Genomic DNA, 23,215 nt, shown 5'->3' with positions numbered 1-23,215 from the left:
TGGTTGTGGTGGGCACGAGGAGAGGTAGATGGAGACATAAGAAGTATTGGGGGGAGTTGATCAGGCAGGACATGACACGACTTAGGATTTCTGAGGACATGGCCCTTGATAGGGAATTGTGGAAGTCGAGCATTAAGGTTGTAGGTTAGGGGAAAGTTTGTGAATATTACTACAGCGCACTAGAGGGAGACTAGCCATTTAGGAGTTAGACTTAGGATGCTACTGATCAGCTACTGATGCAGGGCTATATTTGTTGGATATTAGTATACCCTACATCCTTTTCGTATTTCCTATAATTCTTATATTGTTGTTATTTTGCTATTTTATGTTATGTATTTTATGTTTTTACTATGAGTCTATTGATAGTACTAATATACTGTCTCTTGTTGCTCTCTTGAGCCGAGGGTATCCTGGAAACAGCCTCTCTACCCCTCGGGGTAGGGGTAAGGTCTGCGTACATATTACCCTCCCCAGACCCCATTTGTGGGATTATACTGGGATGTTGTTGTTGTTGTTGTTGTTGTATTCAAGGTTATTTAAAACACATCGCAAACCACACTACATGAAATGCACCCGTGGTTCACGACACGTTCTATTTAACCTTGTTGGAAATTAGAATCGGCTCACGTGAAATACACACCCAAATTTTAGAATCGTGTATCACAACTACGTAACGAGAAACGTACCCGTAACTATGATACTTTATTTAAAGAAACGCGCCTAAAACAACTACGAAAATTTAATTTTTAATAGAAACATTTGTAAGGGCCATGGATGATTTAATTGATGGCACACCTCAATTTTTACACGGATTAAATTAATTTTCATGAGGGCCATGGGTTATTAAAAGAAAAAGGGCACACTCCAAATTTTCTACAAGAATTAACTAATTATATGAGGGCCATAGCTTAAAGAAAGATGGGCTAGCTATGTTATTTATTACTTTGGGCCTGAAGAGACTAAATCTTTGGGCTCAAAACCTTTTCTTCTCAAACAACCCAAAAGCTGATTTCTTTTTCGTGGCCCAAGCAAATTATCCAATTAAGCCTACAATAGGATATCAACACAATTCCTCTAACCAGTAAACTTGCCATACCAGGATTTCAGACTAAAATATTCAAGCTAATAAAAAAAGGGGTAATTCTATTCAAATAAGATTTCTACAAAGAAAAGAGAATAGACCTAAGACTAGAAAAAACAATAATCCGTTAATTTGTACTAAAAAAAACAAGAACATTTAAAATTACATTGGACAGAATCATCTCATGAAGATCGACACCAAATTCATCTTAGCAACACACAAAATTAGATCAAAATGCTAGGATTAGAAAACTGAACCTTTAGACTGGCCGAATCCAAACTTTGAACTTCTACAACTCAATAATCGAGCCAAGGACCAGAATTAGTAATAAAACTCCAACGGCGTCAGAAAACCATGGCTCGAACACAGCCGGAATTCAACCTCGCCGGTAACCTCTGTTTGACATAGAAAGAGTGGCTGTTTCGGGGTGGGTTGGTGCTGATTTTTCAATGATTTAATGATGGAAATGGTAAGATTACATAGCCGGTTTTGAAGCTATTTTCATGGCTGATTTCGCTGCCCTTTGGTTGGAGTTCAGAGGTGATTCAAGCTCGATTTTGCTAGGCTTTTGACTGGTATGAAAGCTGTTTCTTCAGCTGTGATTTGGGTGCGTTTTGTTTCCATTCTTCCCTCTATTCCTTGAGCGTTGAAGAAGACTAAGAAATGGGGGGGGGGGGGTCGTTTATGGTTACTGAATCTCAGAAAATCACTGAAGCTTAGAAAATCGCTGAAGCTTTCTTCAAGTTGGTGAAGAAGAAGAGAAAACCGATGGAGGGTCATCTTTTAGAAGACCAAGTCAAGGGGGGATGGAGTTTCTTTTGTCAACTGAAAAACGACGCTCTTTTCCTAAGGTCTAGGGTCTTTGTCAGCTTTTTAGGTTTAGTATTTTTGTGTCCTCTTGCTCTTTCAGACGTTAGGTTCTTTTTGTATATTTCTTTTCATTTTTTCGCTATGCTCCTTCTTGTTCCAAAAATGGCGGATTGATCATGTGTAGAGTCTAGGTCTAGGTTTTTGTAGGGTTTTTAGGTTAGGGGGATGGGCCTTGAGCCCAAGTTGCTCATTATGGGCTTTGTAATTATGAGTTAGGTCCAAAAATTAGGCCTAAAAATGAGTTGCTCGAGCCCAAGTTTTATTCTTTCCCTCCGAACGAGATTAAAAATGCAATGTTATTTATTAATTAATCATACTTAAGTAGAATAACTATTAAAATAAGACTGACAGTTAAAACAAAACTATTTTTGGTATTTTTCAAGATTAAAAATGACTATAAAACAATAATGAAACTATTTTTTTGTAATTTTTATTTTCTTGAAATAAAATAAAGTAGAAGAGTCAAAATTAGTTGAAATAACACTATTAGGCCTAAATTAAATATTTACGTGCTAAAATATGAAAAATCTTGGGGAGGGTCAAAAATCACATGTCTACAGCTGACCCTCTTTGACTGGAAATACGAAGTATTTTCAGACAAAGAATGACTAGACAAGTTTTTTGACCCGACCTTTATTTAAAGAGACCAAAAGCTAAAAGAAAAGAGAATTTGACTAAGCCCTGACATCTGAGCTGCCTACATATCCTTGGCTATAAAGGTAGTTCAGAAGTGAGTGAGATGATGAAGTATACCGAGGTGGAGAGCCGATCGAGGTGTCGTTCCATTGAGGTTCCGGTCCGCGGTCCTGTTATTATATCAAAATCAAAAGAAATGAAAAAGACTAACCAAGCCTGTCAATTATGAGTTACAAGATTCCTATCTATAAGTCTTCTGAAGCTTGATCTTGTGACTTGGTTGGTTCTTCATGCGGACTATGATCTGAATCTTGATGCTTGTTAGCTGCAGATACTGGTTCTTTCCTTTTTCAACTTCTAGGATCAAAGCCGGACATACCATGCTTGTGACTTTAGTCATGTCTTGAGAAGCTCACATCTTTCATAAACTTCTGCATTTGGATTCACTTCTTGCCTTTTATTTTATTTTATTCTGGATTGTGACTAACTTCTGTTGATCACCTCAGACTGTTGACTCGCATTCTTGCCGCGAGCTTCTTTTGTTGCTGACTTGAATTGCATTCTGAAGTGAATTCCCTTATTCTCCAAGTAGGCGCCTGATTGTCAATACTTGCACTGTTTTTCCTCGAAACTTGAATTGTTTTCCCTTTGTTTTCCAGGTGGGAGCCTGATTGCTGAATTTGAACCGTCTTCCTTTGAACATTGCTGCTTTCCCTTTGTTCTTCAGGTGGGCGCCTGATTAACAACATTTGAATTGTATTCCTCGAAACTTGACTTGTTTTTCCTTTGTTTTCCAGGTGGGCTCCTGATTGTCGTCTTCCTTTGAACATTGCTACTTTCCCTTTGTTCTCCAGGTGGGCTCCTGATTACCAACACTTGAATTGCTTCTCCCTTTGTTCCCCAGGTGGGCTCCTGATTTCCAACACTTGAACTGCTTTCCCGTTGTTCTCTAGGTGGGCTCCTGATTTCCAACACTCGAACTGTTTTCCCTTTGTTCTGCAGGTGTGCTCCTGATTTCCAACACTCGAACTGTTTTCCCTTTGTTCTCCAGGTGGGCTCCTGGTTTCCAACACTCGAACAACTTTCCCTTTGTTCTCCAGGTGGGCTCCTGGTTTCCAACACTCGAACTGCTTTCCCTTTGTTCTCCAGGTGGGCTCTTGATTTCCAACACTCGAACTGCTTTCCCTTTGTTCTCCAGGTGGGCTCCTGATTTCCAACACTCGAACTGCTTTCCCTTTGTTCTCCAGGCGAGCTCCTGATTTCCAACACTCGAACTGCTTTCCCTTTGTTCTCCAGGCGAACTGCTTTCCCTTTGTTCTCCAGGCGGGCTCCTAATTTCCAACACTTGAACTGCTTTCCCTTTGTTCTCCAGGCGGGCTCCTGATTTCCAACACTTGAACTGCTTTCCCTTTGTTCTCCAGGCGGTCTCCTATTTTCCAATACTTGAACTGCTTTCCCTTTTTTCTCCAGGCGGGCTCCTGATTTCCAACACTTGAACTGCTTTCCTTTTGTTCTCCAGGTGGGATCCTGATTGCTTGAAGCAGAATTGTCCTTTTCTTGAAACTTCTTTTCCTTTGAACTGTCCTTCCTTGTTTCTCCAGGTGGGTGCCTGATTACTTGACCCTGGACTGCTTTCTATTCTCGAAACTCGTGTTGTTTTCCCGTATTCTCTAGGTGGGTGCCTGATTTCAACAGAACAGACAAAACAAACGGAATTTTTCTGCCCTAGTTTGGTAGCTGGGCACATCTGTGAGTGCTAATTGAATCATGTTACCAGAAAATCTCAAAGAATTTGAAAGCTAGATCCCATTATCCAGAAGTGTCCTAAAAACTCCTAGTAAAATGATAGTTTTAAAGCTAAATTATATTTTCTAAAGGTATGACTTCCGCTAAATCTTGTTATTTATGAAGGTCTTAAACTAAATCCCATTATCCAGGAGGGTCCTGAAAATTTCCAATTGAGTCTCGTCCTAAGAATGACAACTTCAAAACCAACTTATATTTTCTCAACTAGAGCTTATGCTAGATCTTGTTACTCATGAATGTTTGAATTTTAACTAAGTCCCATTGTCCAGGTGGGTCCTAAAAATTTTCAACTGAATCTCATCTTAAGAGTGAAAACTTTAAAGCTAAACTATATTTCCTAAACTAAATCTTGTTAACTATGAAAGTCTTAACATTTAACTAAAGCCCATTATCCAGGAGGGTCCTGAGAACTTTAATTAAATCCCATTATCCAGGAGGGTCCTGAAAATTTTAAATTAAATCCTATTATCCAGGAGGGTCCTAAAAAGCCGAGAATGAACTTACCTGAGCCATGCTTTCTTCCTGGAGGATCTCTGCAGAACGAACAAAATTCCTTGCCCCTGAACCATATTTTTCCTCATGGAGGGTTCCTGTAGATCGAACAAATTTTTCTTTCCCCTTCTCAAACCGCCTTTGTGTTGAAAAAATTTGGGCACGACACTTGAACAAAAATTCAAACTTCCAAGCTTTGATATGGACACAATTTTCGTCCCTGTTTCAAATAAAGACAACTTTTGAGTTTATAAATATGGTGGTTGGTTTGTGTCCTTGGCTTTGAGGGCGATTGCTCCTTCACTTCCCATGATAACTTCGATTTTAACTAGAAAGACCTTGCCTGTTTATTGACTGACTGCTTTCTCTGTCACCCTTAGCACGAAAAATACGTCTAATTCGTTCAAATCCAATACCATTTATCTGTTGCATTGTGCTCATGTATTGACATATACCGAACCTTTGTGTTTCACATGAATCCCAAAGTATGTCAATTGCCACCCACTCAGTGCGCATACTGTTCTTTCCTGACTTAAACCACTGGCCTTGGCCTTGAGGTCTATTGCTCCTTCATTTTCCATGATAACTTTGATTTCCACTTGGAAGACCTTGCCTTTCATTGGTTAACCACCTTCTCTGTCAACCTTATCACAGAAAATACATTTGATCTGTTCACCCAACATCCTCTATCTGTTGCATTGTTCATGAATTGACATATACCAAACCTTTGTATTTCACATGAATCCCAAAGTACGTTGGTTGTTACCAACTCAGCGCGAATGCTGTTCTTTCCTGACTTATGCCACTTTGATGTGCTAACCAGATCCTATTTTGTGCAATTGGAAAGTTGGTGGCAAACTTTGAAGTCATTTCTCACTTGTTCTAACCAAACAAACTCAGTAAGAGGAAATAAACCAGACAAAAGGAACAGAGTAAAGGACAATGGAAAGAGATGATTCCTAATAAGAAAACTATAAAGTAGAAACTTATCAGATGTGGATACCAACTCTAATGACCATGACATGCACCTGTGGCCTAATCTGTCAAGCAAGTCTAATGTTCAACTCTTATTGTACCTCTTCGCCGTGAAACTGGGCTTCAATGCTCCGATTATCCTATCTGATTCACGATCCTTATTCGACTTGTAGTGCCCGAAGGGTTTTCACCATCAAGCCTCTCTCATTTTGCTCTTTCTCTCAACTTAGCGTCGCCTTATGGTGCCTGTGAAGGTTTTAACCAATAAGACTCTCTCATTTTGTTCTTTTCTTCTTATTTCCTCTGATTCTGCAGATGACAAGGCCTTAACCATGGTAAAAAAATATCACAAGCTCCTAGCACGGCTAACTCAGCACTCTCAAAGGTTATCTAGGAAGTCTTTTTGGACTGTAATGTGCTTTTGGACAGGATCAGAAAGAAAGGATATCATAAAGGCTCAGAATAACTAAGACAATATGGTTAATTTTCTTACAACTTTTGGAATCCATTCTAAAAACTTTGCCCCAATTTCAAAAATAAGAGAATTTGATTCTTTTTTTCCTTTTTTCATTTTCAACATGAGGCTCATTCTGAGGGCTCTGATTGTATGAGTCACGAACTTTGTGAGCAACCTATGAGGGGTAATATTGGGCATCATGAGCTTTGAGTGGGTGTTCATTATTGGATCTATAAAGGGAAGATTGTTGAGAGGTTATGATCACGGGGATAGTGGATATGACAGGAGGGTAATTTTGGGGAGAGGTAATTAGAAGATGAGTAATGGAGCTATTAGGGTGGTTGGGAAAGCTGTGATAAGCATGTGGATCTGGAGAGTATAGGGAATCATCTGGCACTATGACCAGAATTTGGGTAAGGGTAGCATCTAAGAAGCTAGGTGGTGGCGGGGTTGGTGCCTTCCTAGTCATTCAAGCCCGATACATGTCCGCAATGTGTTGTCTTAACATCCTTACCTCTTCAACCAACCCATTGCCCTGTTCAACCAATTGCTTTTGGGCACTAGTATCACCCGACTTAATTCTGTTGCCGTCTGCCATTGCCTTTCAACCTTATGTTGTAGAGAAGAGTTACCACGTTAACAACCACAAATCAACCACCTTTCTGCTATAATGAAGATAACAAAAGGAACAAAATAAAGTCATCACGTTAGCGTTAGGGCATTTAACAGCTAAAAATATCACATTGCGTGCAATGCACCTAGCAACAATTAACGGTTCTAGAATGACTTCGAGAGTATGAAGGTCATATGACATCATCCCAATTTTTTCATTTCAATCCTCTCCTTATTTTCTTTTCTAGCACTTCTTGGCTTGCTCATTTCCCTTCCTCTTTTTCCTAATTATCACTCTTTTCTTTCCTCTCATTTCTCACATCCCATAATTTCACCTCTTTTTTTTCTCTTTTTTTTTCCTTTTCTTTTTTCTCTTTTAATAAAAAAAAATATTTGATCGAACCCTATGTAGGTTGCCTATATATCATGACGCCGCATGAATCAGATCTTTGCGTAGTTCGGGAAGATCGGGAATAAAGTAAACAAACCAACGTTCTTTTTTTTTTCTTTTTCTTTTGTACCTTAAAGACTACTCTGATGAGAAAAGATAAATAAAAGAAGCAAATCCTTTTTTTTCCTAAACTTAATGTTCTATAACCTATTCTAAACTCAAACTTAACGAGCATATATTTTTTTTCTTTTTTTTTTCTTTTTGAAACAAACTCTCTATGGGAAATTATTAAGGAATTACATGAGAATTTTTTTTGATTCTTTTTTTTAGGAAGGAAATCTAAAGAATAAACTAAAGAAACATATTTTGAATTTTCATTTGATATCCCTGAAGAAAGATTTCGAAATGAGAAATGAACAAGATAAAAAATATTTTTGGATTTCAGTTTTTGATTACATAAGGAAGAAACTTTAAAGATAAACAAAAGGTAAACTATGTTTTTTTTCCTTCTATGTACAATATCCTAAAGTTATAGTGAAAATAATTTTTTTTTCATTTTTTCGTTAATTTCCCAAAGAAGGACCTCAAATGAAAATCTTTTTGGATTTTTGGAAGAAAACTTTTAAAGAGGTTCTGAAAAAAAAATTCTTTTTTTTTTTGAATTTTTAGTCTTAATATACTAAAGGAAATATAAAAGTAATTTTTTATTTCAAGTTCTAGATATTAATTGCCTCAAGGAAAAACCACCTCAAATGAATTATTTTTAGAATTAGTATTTCTAAAAAAAATTCTAATGGAAATATAAAAACGCAAAATATCTTTTTTTGGATTTTTGATTTATTACATATACTTTTTTTTTCAATGCAAAATAGGAAAACAATACCAAACGACTCGACATTACTGTACAAAACTACAAGGTAAAAGGCAACATAAAAAGAAAAATCTCCTTAAGCCACTCCTGAATGAGCGATCCTAACTGGATGGTCACGGGGTTCTGTCATGCTCAAACTCCGGTAAGTAAATTTACATCTGTATGAGAAAATTAAAACCAAATAAGTTAAAGACCTAGAACGCTATGTGAGACATTAACCCTTCTTGTTGGACATATGCAAGACATGATTGTGACTATTTTTCTAAAATTAACCTATGCGGCTAAAAGTGGCTAAAAATGCAGGATTTGGCTAAGACCCCGAGAAGCTAAGAACCTAAGACTCAAGGAAGACCAGACTCTATTTGGGTTGCCTACGTATCACATTCCGAAAGACGAGAATCAGGTATGCGTAGTTCGGACAGATTGGATACGAGCAAGAATTAAAAACAACTAATTTAGAGAATATATATATATATATTTTTTTTGAAAAAATGATGAAACATGTAAACTCTTTTTTGGATTTTCTTTTCCCTCTTTTTTTGATTTTTGGAAAATGATGGGAAAGTGCAAAATCTTTATGGATTTTTCATATATTTTTTTTGTCTTTTTCTTTAAACAAAAATGTGAAAGAAAAATATAACTGGGCCCTATTTGCTTTATTTTCACACTTAACCCTCTTTTTTTTTTTCTATTTTTTCTTTGCCCTCAACTATCATTGGTCCGCCAGATGACCCTTTTACCCTTGAACAAATGCAACATGTAGCACATAGGATGCATCAGGATGGTCTTTTATTTTGGGTACACCTGTCCTAGACAGACCCAACCCTTGTGTTGAGTTCCCAAAGTCAAATGCACGTGATGCAAACAAGCATTCCCACTAGGGATCCGACATGAGGCTGTGTTATACTATGTTTAAAAACCTAGGTTTATTTATTCTAGACCTGGCTTACCCGAGCGGACAGCTCGAGCCGAGGGGGGCAACGTACTAGGAATACAGAAGCTTCACCGACTTTGCAACTTATCCGAATCTCGTTCTAAAATTAGGATATGACTGTAATAGAAGAGAAGTCACACGAAGTGCACACTTCCTAGATGATTTAGAAGACTCAGAAAGAGGAGGGTTTTGTAACAATTTATATACAGTTCAACAATATCAAAGCGACAGTCAGCACATTAGGCTCAAACACATAAAAATCAGATAATAAATAAAGCCAACTATAACAGTTATTCTAAGCTCAAATTCTGAACCCTGAACCAGATATTCTTGGTTCGTTCCCCAGTAGAGTCGCTAGAGCTGTCACACCTCCTTTTTTACTACACCCGAGAGGGGTATAAGAGAGTTTTTTTCCAATTTAAGTGACAATCGAAACGAGATTATTTATTTAAAAATTAGAGTCGCCACTTGAGATAATTTATGGTGTCCCAAGTCATCGGTTCCAATCCCGAATCGAGAAAAGATTGACTCTGTTTTACAGTCTGCGAACACAGAAATCTGGGTAAGGAATTCTGTTAACCTGGGAGAAGGTGTTAGGCATTTCAGGGTTCTGTGGTTCTAGCACGGTCGCTCAACCATTATTATTGGCCTATTTATCTCATTTTGAAACACTTTTAAACCTATGTGCATTTTTTAACCTTTTGACTGCTTTTAATTATTTAAAGAATTTATTCAAGGTTATTTAAAATACATCGCAAACCACGCTACATGAAATGCACCCATGGTTCACGACACATTCTATTTAACCTTGTTGGAAATTAGAATCGGGTCACGTGAAATGCACACCCGAATTTTAGAATCGTGTATCACAACTACGTAACGAGAACCGTACCCGTAGCTATGATACTTTATTTAAAGAAACGCGCCTAAAGCAACTACGAAGGTTCAATTTTTAATAGCAACATTTGTGAGGGCTATGGATGATTTAATTGATAGCACACCTAAATTTTTACAAGGATTAAATTAATTTTCATGAGGGCCATGGGTTATTAAAGGGAAAAGGGCGCACCCCAAATTTTATACAAGAATTAACGAATTATATGAGGGCTATAGCTTAAAGTAAGATTGGCCAGCTATGTTATTAATTACTTTGGGCCTGAAGAGACTAAATCTTTTGGCTCAAAATGTTTTCTTCTCAAACAACCCAAAAGCCGATTTCCTCTTCGTGGCCCAAGCAAATTATCCAATTAAGCCTACAACAGGATATCAACACAATTGCTCTAACCAGTAAACTTGCCATACCACGATTTCAGACTAAAATATTCAAGCTAATCAAAAAGGGGTAATCCTATTCAGATAAGATTTCTACAAAAAAAAGAGAATAGACCTAAGACTAGAAAAAATAATAATCCGTTAATTTGTACTAAATAAAACAAGAACATTTAAAATTACATTGGATAGAATCATCTCATGAAGTTTGACACCAAATTCATCTTAGCAACACACAAAATAAGATCAAAATGCTAGGATTAGAAAACTGAACCTTTACACTAGCCGAATCCAAACTTTGAACTTCTACAACTCAATAATCGAGCCAAGGACCAGAACCAGTAATAAAACTCCAAAGGCGTCAGAAAACCATGGCTCGAACACAGCCGGAATTCAACCTCGCCGGTAACCTCCGTTTGACATAGAAAGAGTGGTTGTTTCGGGGTGGGTTGGTGCTGATTTTTCAGTGCTTTAATGATGGAAATGGTGAGCTTACATAGCCGGTTTTGAAGCTATTTTCATGGCTGGTTTCGCTGCCCTTTGGCTGGAGTTCAGAGGTGATTCAAGCTCGATTTCGCTAGGCTTTTGACTGGTATGAAAGCTGTTTCTTCAGCTGTGATTTTGGTGCGTTTTGTTTCCGTTCTTCCCTCTGTTCCTCGAGCATTAAAGAAGACTAAGAAATGGGGGGGGGGGTCGTTTATGGTTGCTGAAGCTCAGAAAATCGCTAAAGCTTTCTTCAAGTTGGTGAAGAAGAAGAGAAAACCGATGGGGGGTCATCTTTTAGAAGACCAAGTCAAGGGGGGATGGGGTTTCTTTTTTCAGCTGAAAAACGACGCTCTTTTCCTAAGGTGTAGGTTCTTTGTCAGCTTTTTAGGTTTTGTATTTTTGTGTCCTCTTGCTCTTTCAGACGTTAGGTTCTTTTTGTATATTTCTTTTCATTTTTTAGCTATGCTCCGTCTTGTTCCAAAAACAGCGGGTTGATCCTGCGTAGAGTCTAGGTCTAGGTTTTTGTAGGGTTTTTAGGTTAGGGGGTATGGGCCGAGGAATTATGGGCTAGATCAAAAAATTAGGCTAAAAATGGGTTGTTCGAGCCCAAGTTTTATTCTTTCCCCGCGAACGAGATTAAAAATGCGATGTCATTTATTAATTAATCTTACTTAAGTAAAATAACTATTAAAATAATATTGACCGTTATAACGAAACTATTTTTGGTATTTTTCAAGATTAAAAATTACTACAAAATATTAATGAAACTATTTTTTTGTAATTTTTATTTTCTTGAAATAAAATAAAGTAGACGAGTCAAAATTAATTGAAATAACACTATTAGGCCTAAATTAAATATTTACGTGCTAAAATATGAAAAATCTTGGGGAGGGTGAAAAATCACGTCTACAATGGTGAGGGAATTTGTATCTCGCTTCCAGATGGAGCGAATGGAATTACCACCGGTCTCCGATGATTGGGTTGTGCATGCCTTCACTTAGGGCTAAAACGAACGAAGCTCTATAGCTTCAAAGCAATTAAAGCAAAATTTGATCGAATATCCTGCCATGACCTGTGCGGATGTGCACAACAGGTATCAATCGAAGATCAGGGTCGAAGAAGACCAATTGGGAGCCCCCTCTGGCTCAGTATATCCAAGAAGGCTCCTAGCAAAGGAACCAAGGTATGCAGAAAGGGAGTCGAGATAAGGAAAAGAAAGGTATCAGCCATACTTCGAAGATAAAAAAACACTTCAAGGGGGAATATACCTTGAAATGATCGAAGAGTAGATCAAGGCCAAAATTTCCGGGGACTTAAGAGCAAGACCGGGTTTGACTGGCATTCGAGGCCAAGGGAGGCATCCCGATTGTCAGAATACATCTTCAACATTTATGTCTCAGGCATCGTATCGGCCATAGGTAGAATCAGAGATGCCAGATGGCCAAAGCCCGCACAATTAGATCCTTCCCGAAGGAACCCCAACTTGATGTGCGGATACCATGGAATTCACGGTTATAAGATTGAGGATTGTAGGCAACTTTGAGAGGAGGTGGCTCGGCTGATCAATGAAGGGTACCTTCGAGAACTCCTTAGCAATCGAGCTAAGAACCACTTTCAAGAAAGAGAGGCGAACAGAAAGAATGGACTAGAAAAACCTCAGCACATCATTTACATGATCGTTGGAGGAACCGATATCCCACAGGGACCCATGTTCAAATGGGCCAAAGTGTCCATCGCGACGGAAAGACAAAATCAGAGCTATATACCCGAGGCCGCCCTTACATTTAGAGAAGAAGACATCGAGGCTTTGTCCCAACCATATAATGATGTACTGGTAATTTCCTTTCTTTTGAATAATGTTCAAATTAAACATGTGCCCGTGGATCCAGGTAGCTCGGCTAACATAATCAGGTCGAAGGTAGTGGAGCAGCTCGGACTACTCGATCAGATCATATCCACCTCTCGAGTCCTCAATGGATTCAACATGGCAAGTGAGACAACGAAGGAAGAAATCATCCTCCCAGTCAACGTGTCCGGTACAGTTCAAGACACCAAGTTTCATGTCATCGAAGGTGACATGAGGTACAATGTCTTACGTGGAAGGCTGTGGATACACAACATAAGGGCGGTACCATCAACTTTTCATCAAATGATGAAGTTCTCAACAAAAGATGGTATAAAAATGGTGTACGGAGAACAACATGCAGTAAAAGAGATATTTGCGGTAAACGATATGGCACCAACATCGACTCTCCCCGTCCAGGATGAGTCAGGAAACGGGCTGACCCCCAAGGAACAGGTGGTCTATGAGCATTCAAACGAAGATGAAGAAGAAGACTTCCTCACTCCTCGAACATTCGTTGCCCCTGAAGAGTTGGATGCAACAAAATCAACGGTCGAAGAACTCGAACAAGCCATCTTGATCGAGCATCTTCTAGATCGAAAGGTATACCTGGGAATGGGATTAACTCCCAAACTCAGGAAAAAAATCATCTAATTTCTTATTAACGACATTGATTGTTTTTCTTGGTCCCATTTAGACATGATAGGGATCCCACCTGAAATATCCACCTATCGACTAAGTGTCGATCCCAGGTTTAAACCAGTGAAGCAAAAAAGGAGGCCTCTATCCGAGGTAAAACATGCGTTCATTAAAGAGGAGGTAACAAACTCCTCAAGATAGGACCAATTAGAGAGGTAAAATACCCTGAATGGTTGGCTAATGTGGTAGTGGTTCCCAAAAAAGGAAATAAATTGAGAATGTGCGTAGATTATAAAAACTTAAATAAAGCATGCCCCAAAGACTCTTTCCCATTGCCCAATATCGATCGCTTGATCGATGCCACGGCTGGCCACGAGATCCTCACTTTTCTCGACGCCTCGGGTATAATCAAATTCAAATGAACCCAGAGGACAGGGAAAAAACGTCGTTCATCACGAAGTATAGTACATACTGTTATAATGTAATGCCCTTTGAGCTAAAAAATACAGGATCTACGTACCAATGCCTAGTTCATAAGATGTTCGAACATCAAATAGGCCAATCTATTGAAGTTTACATTAATGACATGCTAGTTAAGTCCCTGCGCGTAGAGGACCACTTGACTCATTTGCAGGAAACATTCGATATCCTTAGAAGTTATAACAAGAAGCTCAACCCCGAGAAATATGCCTTTGGAGTAGGATCAGGCAAATTTTTAGGCTTCATGGTGTCGAATAGGGGGAACGAAATCAACCCCAACTAAATCAAGGCGACTAAAAAAATCAGAGTAGTGAATAATGTGAAGGTCGTACAGCGGCTGACCGGGCAGATAGCGGCCTTAGGCCAATTCATCTCGAGATCGTCAGATCGGAGTCATCATTTCTTCTCCTTGCTCAAGAAGAAAAACAACTTTGAGTAGACTCCGGAAGGCCAACATGCTTTAGAGGAATTAAAGCGGTATCTCTCAAGTCCGCCTTTGCTCCACACCCCAAAGGAAGATGAAACGTTGTACTTGTATCTGGCGGTATCTGAAGTAGCGGTAAGTGATGTGTTGGTTCGAGAAGAACAAGGTACGCAATTTCCTGTTTATTACGTAAGTCAGACTCTAGGAGATGCTGAAATCCACACTTAGAAAAATTAGCTCTTGCATTAATAAGTGCATCTCGGAAATTAAAACCTTATTTTCTATGCCATCATATATGTATTTTAACGACATACCCTCTTTAAAACATCTTGCACAAACCTGAATTATCGAGCAGATTGGCCAAATGGGCCATCGAGCTCGGAGGGTATGATATCGAGTATCAACCCCGAATAGCTATCAAGTCCCAAATTATGGCAGACTTCATGGCCGACTTTTTGCCTGCCCTCGTGCCCGAGGTAGAGAAAGAACTCTTGCTAAAAACAAGCACATCATCGGGAGTATGGACCCTTTTCATTGATGGTGCCTCGAACGTGAAAGGGTCCGGGCTTGGCATCATTCTGAAATCGCCTACGGGCGGCATAATTAGGCAATCTATAAAAACTTCAAAATTTACTAACAACGAGGTCGAGTATGAGGCTATGATTGCAGGTCTCGAGCTGGCTAAGAGCCTAGGAGCAAAAGTCGTTGAAGCAAAATGCAACTCCCTTCTGGTAGTTAACCAAGTAAAATGGAGCTTTGAGGTTCGAGAAGACAGGATGCAAAGATACTTAGACAAACTTCAGGTCATATTGCATCACTTCAAAGAATGGACTTTGGTTCACATTCCTCGAGATCAGAACATCGAGGCTGATGTATTCGCAAACCTAAGGTCTTCCATCAAAGAGGATGACATACTCTTGAGGACTGTTGTACAGTTATCCAAGTCAGTGATTGAAGGCCACGCCGAGATTAACTCAGCAAGTCTAACATGGGATTGGAGGAATAAATACATCGACTATTTGAGAAACGGGAAGCTACCGACAAACCCAAAAGTATCAAGGGCCCTTCGAGCCAAACCAGCTCGATTTTCTCTCGACGAGAATGGAACAATATATAGAAGGACCTTCGATAGACCTCTAGCAGTATGCTTGGGACCGGAGGACACCGATTATGTACTTCGAGAAATCCATAAGGGCACTTGTGGAAATCATTCCGGCGCCGACTCTTTGGTTCGAAAGGTGATCAGAGCAGGCTACTATTGGGACAACATGGAGAAGGACACCAAGGAATTCATTCGGAGGTGTGACAAATGCCAAAGGTTTGCGCCAATGATTCACCAACCCGGTGAACAACTACACTCAGTTTTGTCACCATGACCGTTCATGAAATAGGGGATGGACATCATCGGCCCTTTGCCAACGACGCCAGGTAATGCTAGATTTATTCTGTTTATGGATGACTATTTCTTGAAATGGGTGGAAGCACAGGCCTTCAAGAATATAATAGAAAAAGAAGTCATTGACTTCATCTAGGACCACATCATATGCCGATTTAGGATCCCCTCCGAGATTGCATGTGATAATGAGAAGCAGTTCATAGGCAGCAAGGTGATGAGTTTTTATCAAAGACCATAAAATCAAGAGGATACTATCAACACCCTATCACTTATGTGCAAATGGACAAGCCGAGTCCACAAACAAGACCATCATCCAAAACTTGAAAAAGAGGTTAGAAAATGCCAAGGGGAAATGGAGAGAGGTATTGCCTGAAGTACTATGGGCATACCGAACAACTTCGAAGTTAAGCACAAAAGAGACACCGTTCTCTTTGGTATATAGGTCCAAGACCTTGATACTAGTCGAGGTCGGAGAGCCAAGCACTAGATTCCGACATGCCACCGAGGACTCAAATAGCAAAGCCATGACTACAACCCTCGAGCTACTAGATGAAAAGCGAGAGGCTGCACTAGTCCGAATAGCTGCCCAAAAATAGTGAATCGAGAGATATTATAATAGGAGAACAAACCTCCGATACTTCGGAGTTGGGGACTTAGTCCTAAGAAAGATCACCCTCAACACTCAAAACCTAAATGAAGGGAATCTAGGACCAAGCTGGGAAGGACCGTACCGTGTCCTCGGAGTAGTAGGCAAAGGGTCCTACAAACTTGGCATCATGTAGGGAGAGCAACTTCTAAGCAATTAGAACATATCGATGCTCAAATGCTATTATTGCTAAGGTATAACCTTCTCCCTTTTTACTTTATGTCTCATACTAATTTCTTACAAGTGTTCGATGGGAGACGCCGAAGCGCCCTTCAACTCGAAAACCTTGGGTTTTAAAGCATGCGTTGCGCTCTTTTTCCCTTCGATCGGGTTTTACCCCAAATGGGGTTTTACCAGCAAGGTTTTTAACGAGGCAACACCTATATTCTACATAAGTAGAACTCAACAAGTATTCAAGGCTTCTTCTCAATCAACCTCGAATATTGGGGGGCATCCCACTCGGAGGCTATCTTTTCAAAAAAATCGAGTTATGCCTAAGGGGACCTTGATATGAAAATATTATATGGGGCCAAACTGTCGAATGAACCGTGTCCATATAGAACAATTGAGCCTCCAAAGGCAAGAACATGTACACATATACCAAGTAATCGAAGAAGCCTTTCTGTTTGTCAAAACGCTATATGCCTCAAAGAAGTTTACTACTTTCATGCAAAACGGCTCAAGGGCCAAAAACTTTCAAACCCTCGGGGACTATCACAAATAGTAACCTCATCGAGCCATCAAAAACTCGAATTCGTAAGACCTCGATCAGGCGACTTTGAGCTCGTAGGCCCTCAGTAAGGCAATATCAGATATGTAAGACCTCAACGAGGCATGCCCAACGACTCAAGGGCTAAAAACATTCGAACACTCAAGGACTGTCGCCAACAGTCAGCTCATCGAGCCATCGAAAACTCGAATTCATAAAACCTCGATCACAAAATTTCGAGCTAATAATCCCTCAATAAGGCAACATCAAATTTGTAAAATGTCAATGAGGCATGTCCAAACTTATATGGCCTCAATAAGGCAAAACCGAGCTTATAAGACTTCAACAACGCGTACTCAAATTTATAAGACCTTAAAAAACCCCTGGTATGAAGGCCAAGGATATATATTCGAACATGTAAGACCCCTAAACGGCATACCTCGATATAAATGCCAAGGTCACCGCACCCGGGGGCTAAAGGCTACGTCCAAACATAAAGACTACGGTCGAACTAAAAGGCTACGACCGAATTAACGCAGCTCGGAGACATCTAACTGGCACCATAAAACTAAAGGCCTTCAAATACTTCGAAAATACTTCAAAAAGAACCGGTTAATCAGGCTACCCTCGGCATCAGCAAAGGAGCTTTGATAATATCAGCTCCAATACAATAAAAAGGGCTTCAAAAACAATCAGCTCTAAGCAATAAAAGTGCTTCGAAAATAATCAGCCTTTGATAAAAAGGTTTCGAAAACTTAGCCTTCGAGCGAACCTATCACGCCCCAACCTCGGGAGGCGCGACCGACACGCAATCGAGTGAACCCAACCGAGAAAGCCTTTTGGACACTTTCTACCCAACTCACTATGATCAAGAAACCATGTTTTCATTTATTTAAATAGTAGGAAAGGTCGTACATACAACATCTCTAGTTCATTTTATATTAAAACCCTTAAATCATAGTTATGTTCCCAAAGTTCTTACAGTTACGTTTAGAAGAACAAGAGTTTAGAATTACAACATAGTCTAGTGACCCATCCGACGCCCGTACATAACCCACACGAACATCTACAGAGCCTCTAAAGATACAAAATACAGTTATGATAATGCCGACAACAAGTCCCTGGCTATACCTAAAAAAGTGGTAATTTATAACAAAAGATATACTACATAACCCCGGGAAGAAAAGGGGCTCACCAAGATTGCTGAGAAGAGGATGCTCCGCTACCTAAGATCAACATTGTTTGCTATGGAACCACCTACATCCATTCAAAGTTGTAGCGCCCCCGTCAAAAGGGACGTTAGTACCATGGAATAATACAAATATGTATAACTAAACACCATCTCATTAGAAAGAACAACCACACAAGAACAAAGAAATCATAAGGATCAACAAAAGCTTTAAACAATCACCACATCATCAAATAAAAGGGGGATCACATAGCTTTCACATAATTTTCATTACTTTAGGTTGGGACATTTAATACTGTTGCATCATCATTCACAATAACACCGCTTTCTTGCGCGGAGTCTGATCACGGCCCGATCGGCTAAGCTGCCTCATTTGAGACATAAACCTCAATAACAATTTCATTCTCAGTTTTTGGTTTCAATATCAACACAATACCACCATGTGTGTAGCATGGCATCCGATCACGGCCCGATCGACTAAGCCGTCATACAAAGAAATTTTCCTTTTCCATCAATCATCTCACTTCAATTCTTGTTTCATATATATCAGTTCATCGGCACTTGGGACCAAATTTATCACATCATACTTGGCACTAGGCCACATATCATAGCTCAAATTCTTTCCCCCCACATTTCACGTCATTTCCACTTTCAACATTAACCTTGTAATTTTAGATAATAGGCACATACGAGAGCAATTCAAGTTGTAAGCATAGAGAGGATTTCACATAGTTCGGCATAATAATCACAATTTAAGCTTGACTTGAAATCTAGGCATTTTAGCACATAGTTCACATTCTTCACCCATCCTCAATTTACCAAAAATAGCATATTGAACACATTGAAACACACCTTTCACATATATTTTTGCAACACCAATTCATTTGAAACAACAAGTACTACATTAATCAAAGTTCGGACTTGCAACATTTGCATGGACACCAAGGGAGCTCAATTTCTAAGAAGAGGGGGATTTAGCCATACATACATCAATAGAGATTTTCTTAAATTCTTACAATAATTCTGGAACTCTTAGCAATTTCGGTCTATTTTATGAGAATTACAAGTTGAACCAAGAATTAGAGAGATAATTAAGATTCTATCTCATTTGAGCACATTATCAAGCACTAAGTGTGCATTACGACTTTAAGACCTTTTGTGAGAGATTCTATCATCCTACACCTCATTTGTTATATTTTTAGCTCACAATCCCCCCACACCCTTTTATCAAACATGTATGCAAGAAAATCTATCCTAATACCCATGAACCTATTTGTTAATTACTTATTCTAGTAGGAATTTCGAAATCAAAGATTAGGGTACAAGTTCTTACCTCTTAGGATGAATGCTTAGTAACTTTACTTGATAATCTTCAAAGATTTGGGCAAGGATTGAATACTGACTTGGTGAGGTTCACTCTATCCCTATAGAACACTTTCTCTCACTTTAGATGTAGTAGAAAATAGCACAAGAGGGTCTAATGGGGTGTTTTTAATGGAATAAGGTCGGGTTTTAAAAGTTAGAAAATAGGAGCCCCGACTCAATCTGCGGTCGCATATGCCACCGCATAACTGATATGTGGCCCGCAAAAGGGACTGAAAAATTAGCCCTCAAGACTTGAATACTTTTCCCGTGTATGCGACCAATATGCAGTCTGCATACCTGTTCTGTGGTTGCATAATGCACCGCAGAACTGCCCTTCGCAAAAAAATCCCAAGGAGTTTATGAGATGACTATGCGGTCTGCATATCGATTATGCAATCACATAATTAGCTGCATAGTTGTCCTCAAATAAGCCAACATTGTGTCTCACTCTACGACAGATATGCAGCCCGTATTGCCATTATGCGGCCGCATAATGGGCCGCAGAACGCGCTCTTCTGAAAAATATTTTTCCTTAACTTTTTAATGCAAGTATCAATCCAAAAGGTCCGAACCGCGGCGAGCATAATTTTATAAATTTCTAACACATCCTCCTTACTTGGCACTATGAGATTTTGGGTTTTTGCGTAAAAATTTCATGAGGCCTTACATTCTTCCCCCACGTAAGATCATTCGTCCTCGAATGAGGAACAAGGTTCACTTATCAGCACCTTTTGCAATTTTAGTTTCACACCACATACCAACAACCCCCAAATTTGGCTAACTCTGTAAATTTCCAGGAATTTTGCCAGAGTTTCCTTTGTATCTAGACATATCCACCTGCTAGAGAGCCCCAGAAACCTATTCGAACACCATATACACAATTTATTAACATGACATAACTCATAACCACACCAACCATGGCCCCATAGGCAATATATAATCAAAACAGAATAGTTTTATGTAGACTAATCAAGTGATACAAAGTTCATAGGAACCAAATTCATAGAAGCTATTACATGGCCATGCAAACAAATGTGGGTACTTCCTTTTCATTTCTTCCTCGACTTCCCAAGGGGCTTCTTCAACCTGCTGGTTTTGCCATAACACTTTCACGGAGGCAATTTCTTTATTTCTCAACTTCCGGACTTGCCTGTCGAGAATGGCAACTGGAATTTCTTCATATGACAATTCTTCATTAACCTCAATAGTTTCAACCGGCACAATAGTGGACGGATCTCCCACTACCTTCTTCAACATAGACACATGGAATACTGGGTGTACCATTGATATCTCGGGTGGTATCTCAAGCTTGTATGCCACCTGACCGATCCTCTAAATGATTCTATACGGTCCGACATACCTCAAACCCAATTTTCCTTTCTTTCCAAACCGCCTGATACTCTTCATGGGGGAAACCTTCAAAAATACCCAATCATCATCTTTGAACTCCAAATCTCTGCGACGAATGTCCGAATAAGACTTTTGGCGACTCCGAGCAGTTTTCAACCTCTCCTTAATAATCTTGACTTTCTCCATAGCCTGATGCACAAGGTATGGCCCTATCAATTCAGCTTCTCCAACCTAGAACCACCCAATGGGAGACCTACATCTCCTACCATACAACGCCTCAAACGGTGCTGTCTAGATACTAGCATGGAAGCTGTTGTTATAAGAAAACTATATGAGTGGAAAATGATCATCCCAACTACCTTTGAAATCAAGAACGCAAGCATGAAACATGTCCTCAAGTATCTGAATAGTTCGCTCTGCTTGCCCGTCGGTCTAAGGATGGAAAGGTGTACTAAGATTTACCTGCGTACCCAAACCTTGCTTAAATTTCTTCCAAAAGTTGGTCGTGAACTGAGCCCCTCGATATGAAATGATTGAGACTGGAGTGCCATGTAACCTGACTATTTCTTTGGTATACATCTAAGCATATTATTCCACTTTGTCGGTAGATTTGACTGGCAAGAAGTGCGCTAATTTTGTGAGTCGATCCACAATTACCCAAATTGAGTCGAACTTGCGCGGAGTGCGCGGTAACCCTACCACAAAATCCATATTGATTATTTCCATTTCCACATTAGATTTTCTATGCTTTGAGTCAATCCACCAGGCCTTTGATGTTCGGCCTTCACTTGGTGACAGTTCGAACATTTTGCCACAAAGTCTGCCATATCCCTTTTCATGTTGTTCCATCAATATACTTCCTTGAGATCATGATACATTTTTGTAGAACCTGGGTGTACGGAATACCTGGAAGTGTGAGCGTCTGCTATGATCCTTTCTCGAAGACCATCAATATCTGGAATGCATAGGCGCCCTTGGTATCGTAGGGTACCATCATCCATGCCAAAAGAAAAAGCTGTGGTCTTGTGTTTATGAATCCCTTCCTTCAGCTGTGCCAACAATGGATCATTAAATTGCTTCTCTTTCACCTCCACCACAAAGGATGATTCAACCCTATTCTGCACAATTACTCCTCCTTCATAAGAGAGAACCTCCGAGCCAACGACCTTTGATATGCCTTCAAATGAGCCAAACTTCCCATAGATTTCTGGCTAAGAGCATCTGCCATAACATTGGCCTTTCCCGGGTGATAGAGAATATCGATATCATAGTCCCTGAGTAACTCTAACCATCTTCTCTGTCTTAAATTCAACTCCTTTTGTTTGAAAATATATTGAAGGCTCTTGTGATCCGTAAATACATCCACATGGAACCCATACAAATAATGTCGCCAAATCTTTAGTGCAAACACCATTGCCGCTAGCTCTAAGTCATAGGTTGGATAGTTCTTTTTATGATTCTTGCGTTGCCTAGAAGTGTAAGCTATAACCTTGCCGTGTTGCATTAACACACACCCAAGCCTGATCCTTGAAGCATCGCAATACATCACTAATCCCTCTGTACCCTCTGGCAGGGTCTATACTGGCGCTATTGTCAATCTTGATTTCAATTCTTGGAAGCTCCTTTCACAAGAATCGGACCACTGGAACTTAACTGCTTTCTGCGTCAATTTAGTCAATGGATAGGCAAGAGTAGAAATCCCTCCATAAATCTTCTATAATACTCGTCCAAACCTAAGAAACTACAGATCTCTATTGGAGTGGTAGGTCTAGGCCAATTCTTCACTGCTACAATCTTTTGAGGATCAACCATAATTCCTTCCCTAGAGACGACATGACACATATTCAAGCCAAAATTCACATTTCAAAAATTTTGCATACAGTTGGTGCTGCTGAAGAGTCTGCAGAACTGCCCTGAGATGGTCAGCATGGTTCTCCTGACTTCAGGAATACACAAGAATATTGTCAATGAACACTATCACAAAGGAGTCTAGAAAATGCTTGAAGACTCGATTCATAAGATCCATGAAAGCTGCTAGGGCATTTGTTATCCCGAAGGACATCACCAGAAATTCAAAGTGCCCTTACCGAGTCCTGAAAGCTATTTTTGGAGTATCCTGCTCCCTTATCTTCAATTGATGATACATGGATCGTAAGTCAATTATTAAGAAACACTTAGCACCTTGCAATTGATCAAACAAATCATCTATCCTTGGTAGAGGGTATTTATTTTTTATTGTGACTTTGTTGAGTTGCCGGTAGTCAATACACATCCGTAGCGACCCATCTTTCTTC

At 39.6% G+C, this 23,215-nt stretch overlaps 1 protein-coding gene across 1 annotated transcript; it reads left to right on the top strand.

Moving 5' to 3' along the window:
• Window positions 1–14,925: 14,925 nt before the first annotated feature.
• LOC138873536 (uncharacterized) lies at window positions 14,926–15,642 on the top strand. The gene has a single exon (XM_070152005.1). The coding sequence runs from the start codon at window positions 14,926–14,928 to the stop codon at window positions 15,640–15,642; it is 717 nt and encodes a 238-aa protein (XP_070008106.1).
• The last annotated feature ends 7,573 nt before the right edge of the window (window positions 15,643–23,215 follow it).

This window comes from Nicotiana sylvestris, chromosome 7 (assembly GCF_000393655.2).
Source record: "Nicotiana sylvestris chromosome 7, ASM39365v2, whole genome shotgun sequence".
NCBI classification, from domain to species: Eukaryota; Viridiplantae; Streptophyta; class Magnoliopsida; order Solanales; family Solanaceae; genus Nicotiana; species Nicotiana sylvestris.
This window is presented reverse-complemented; position numbering and strand designations above follow the sequence as displayed.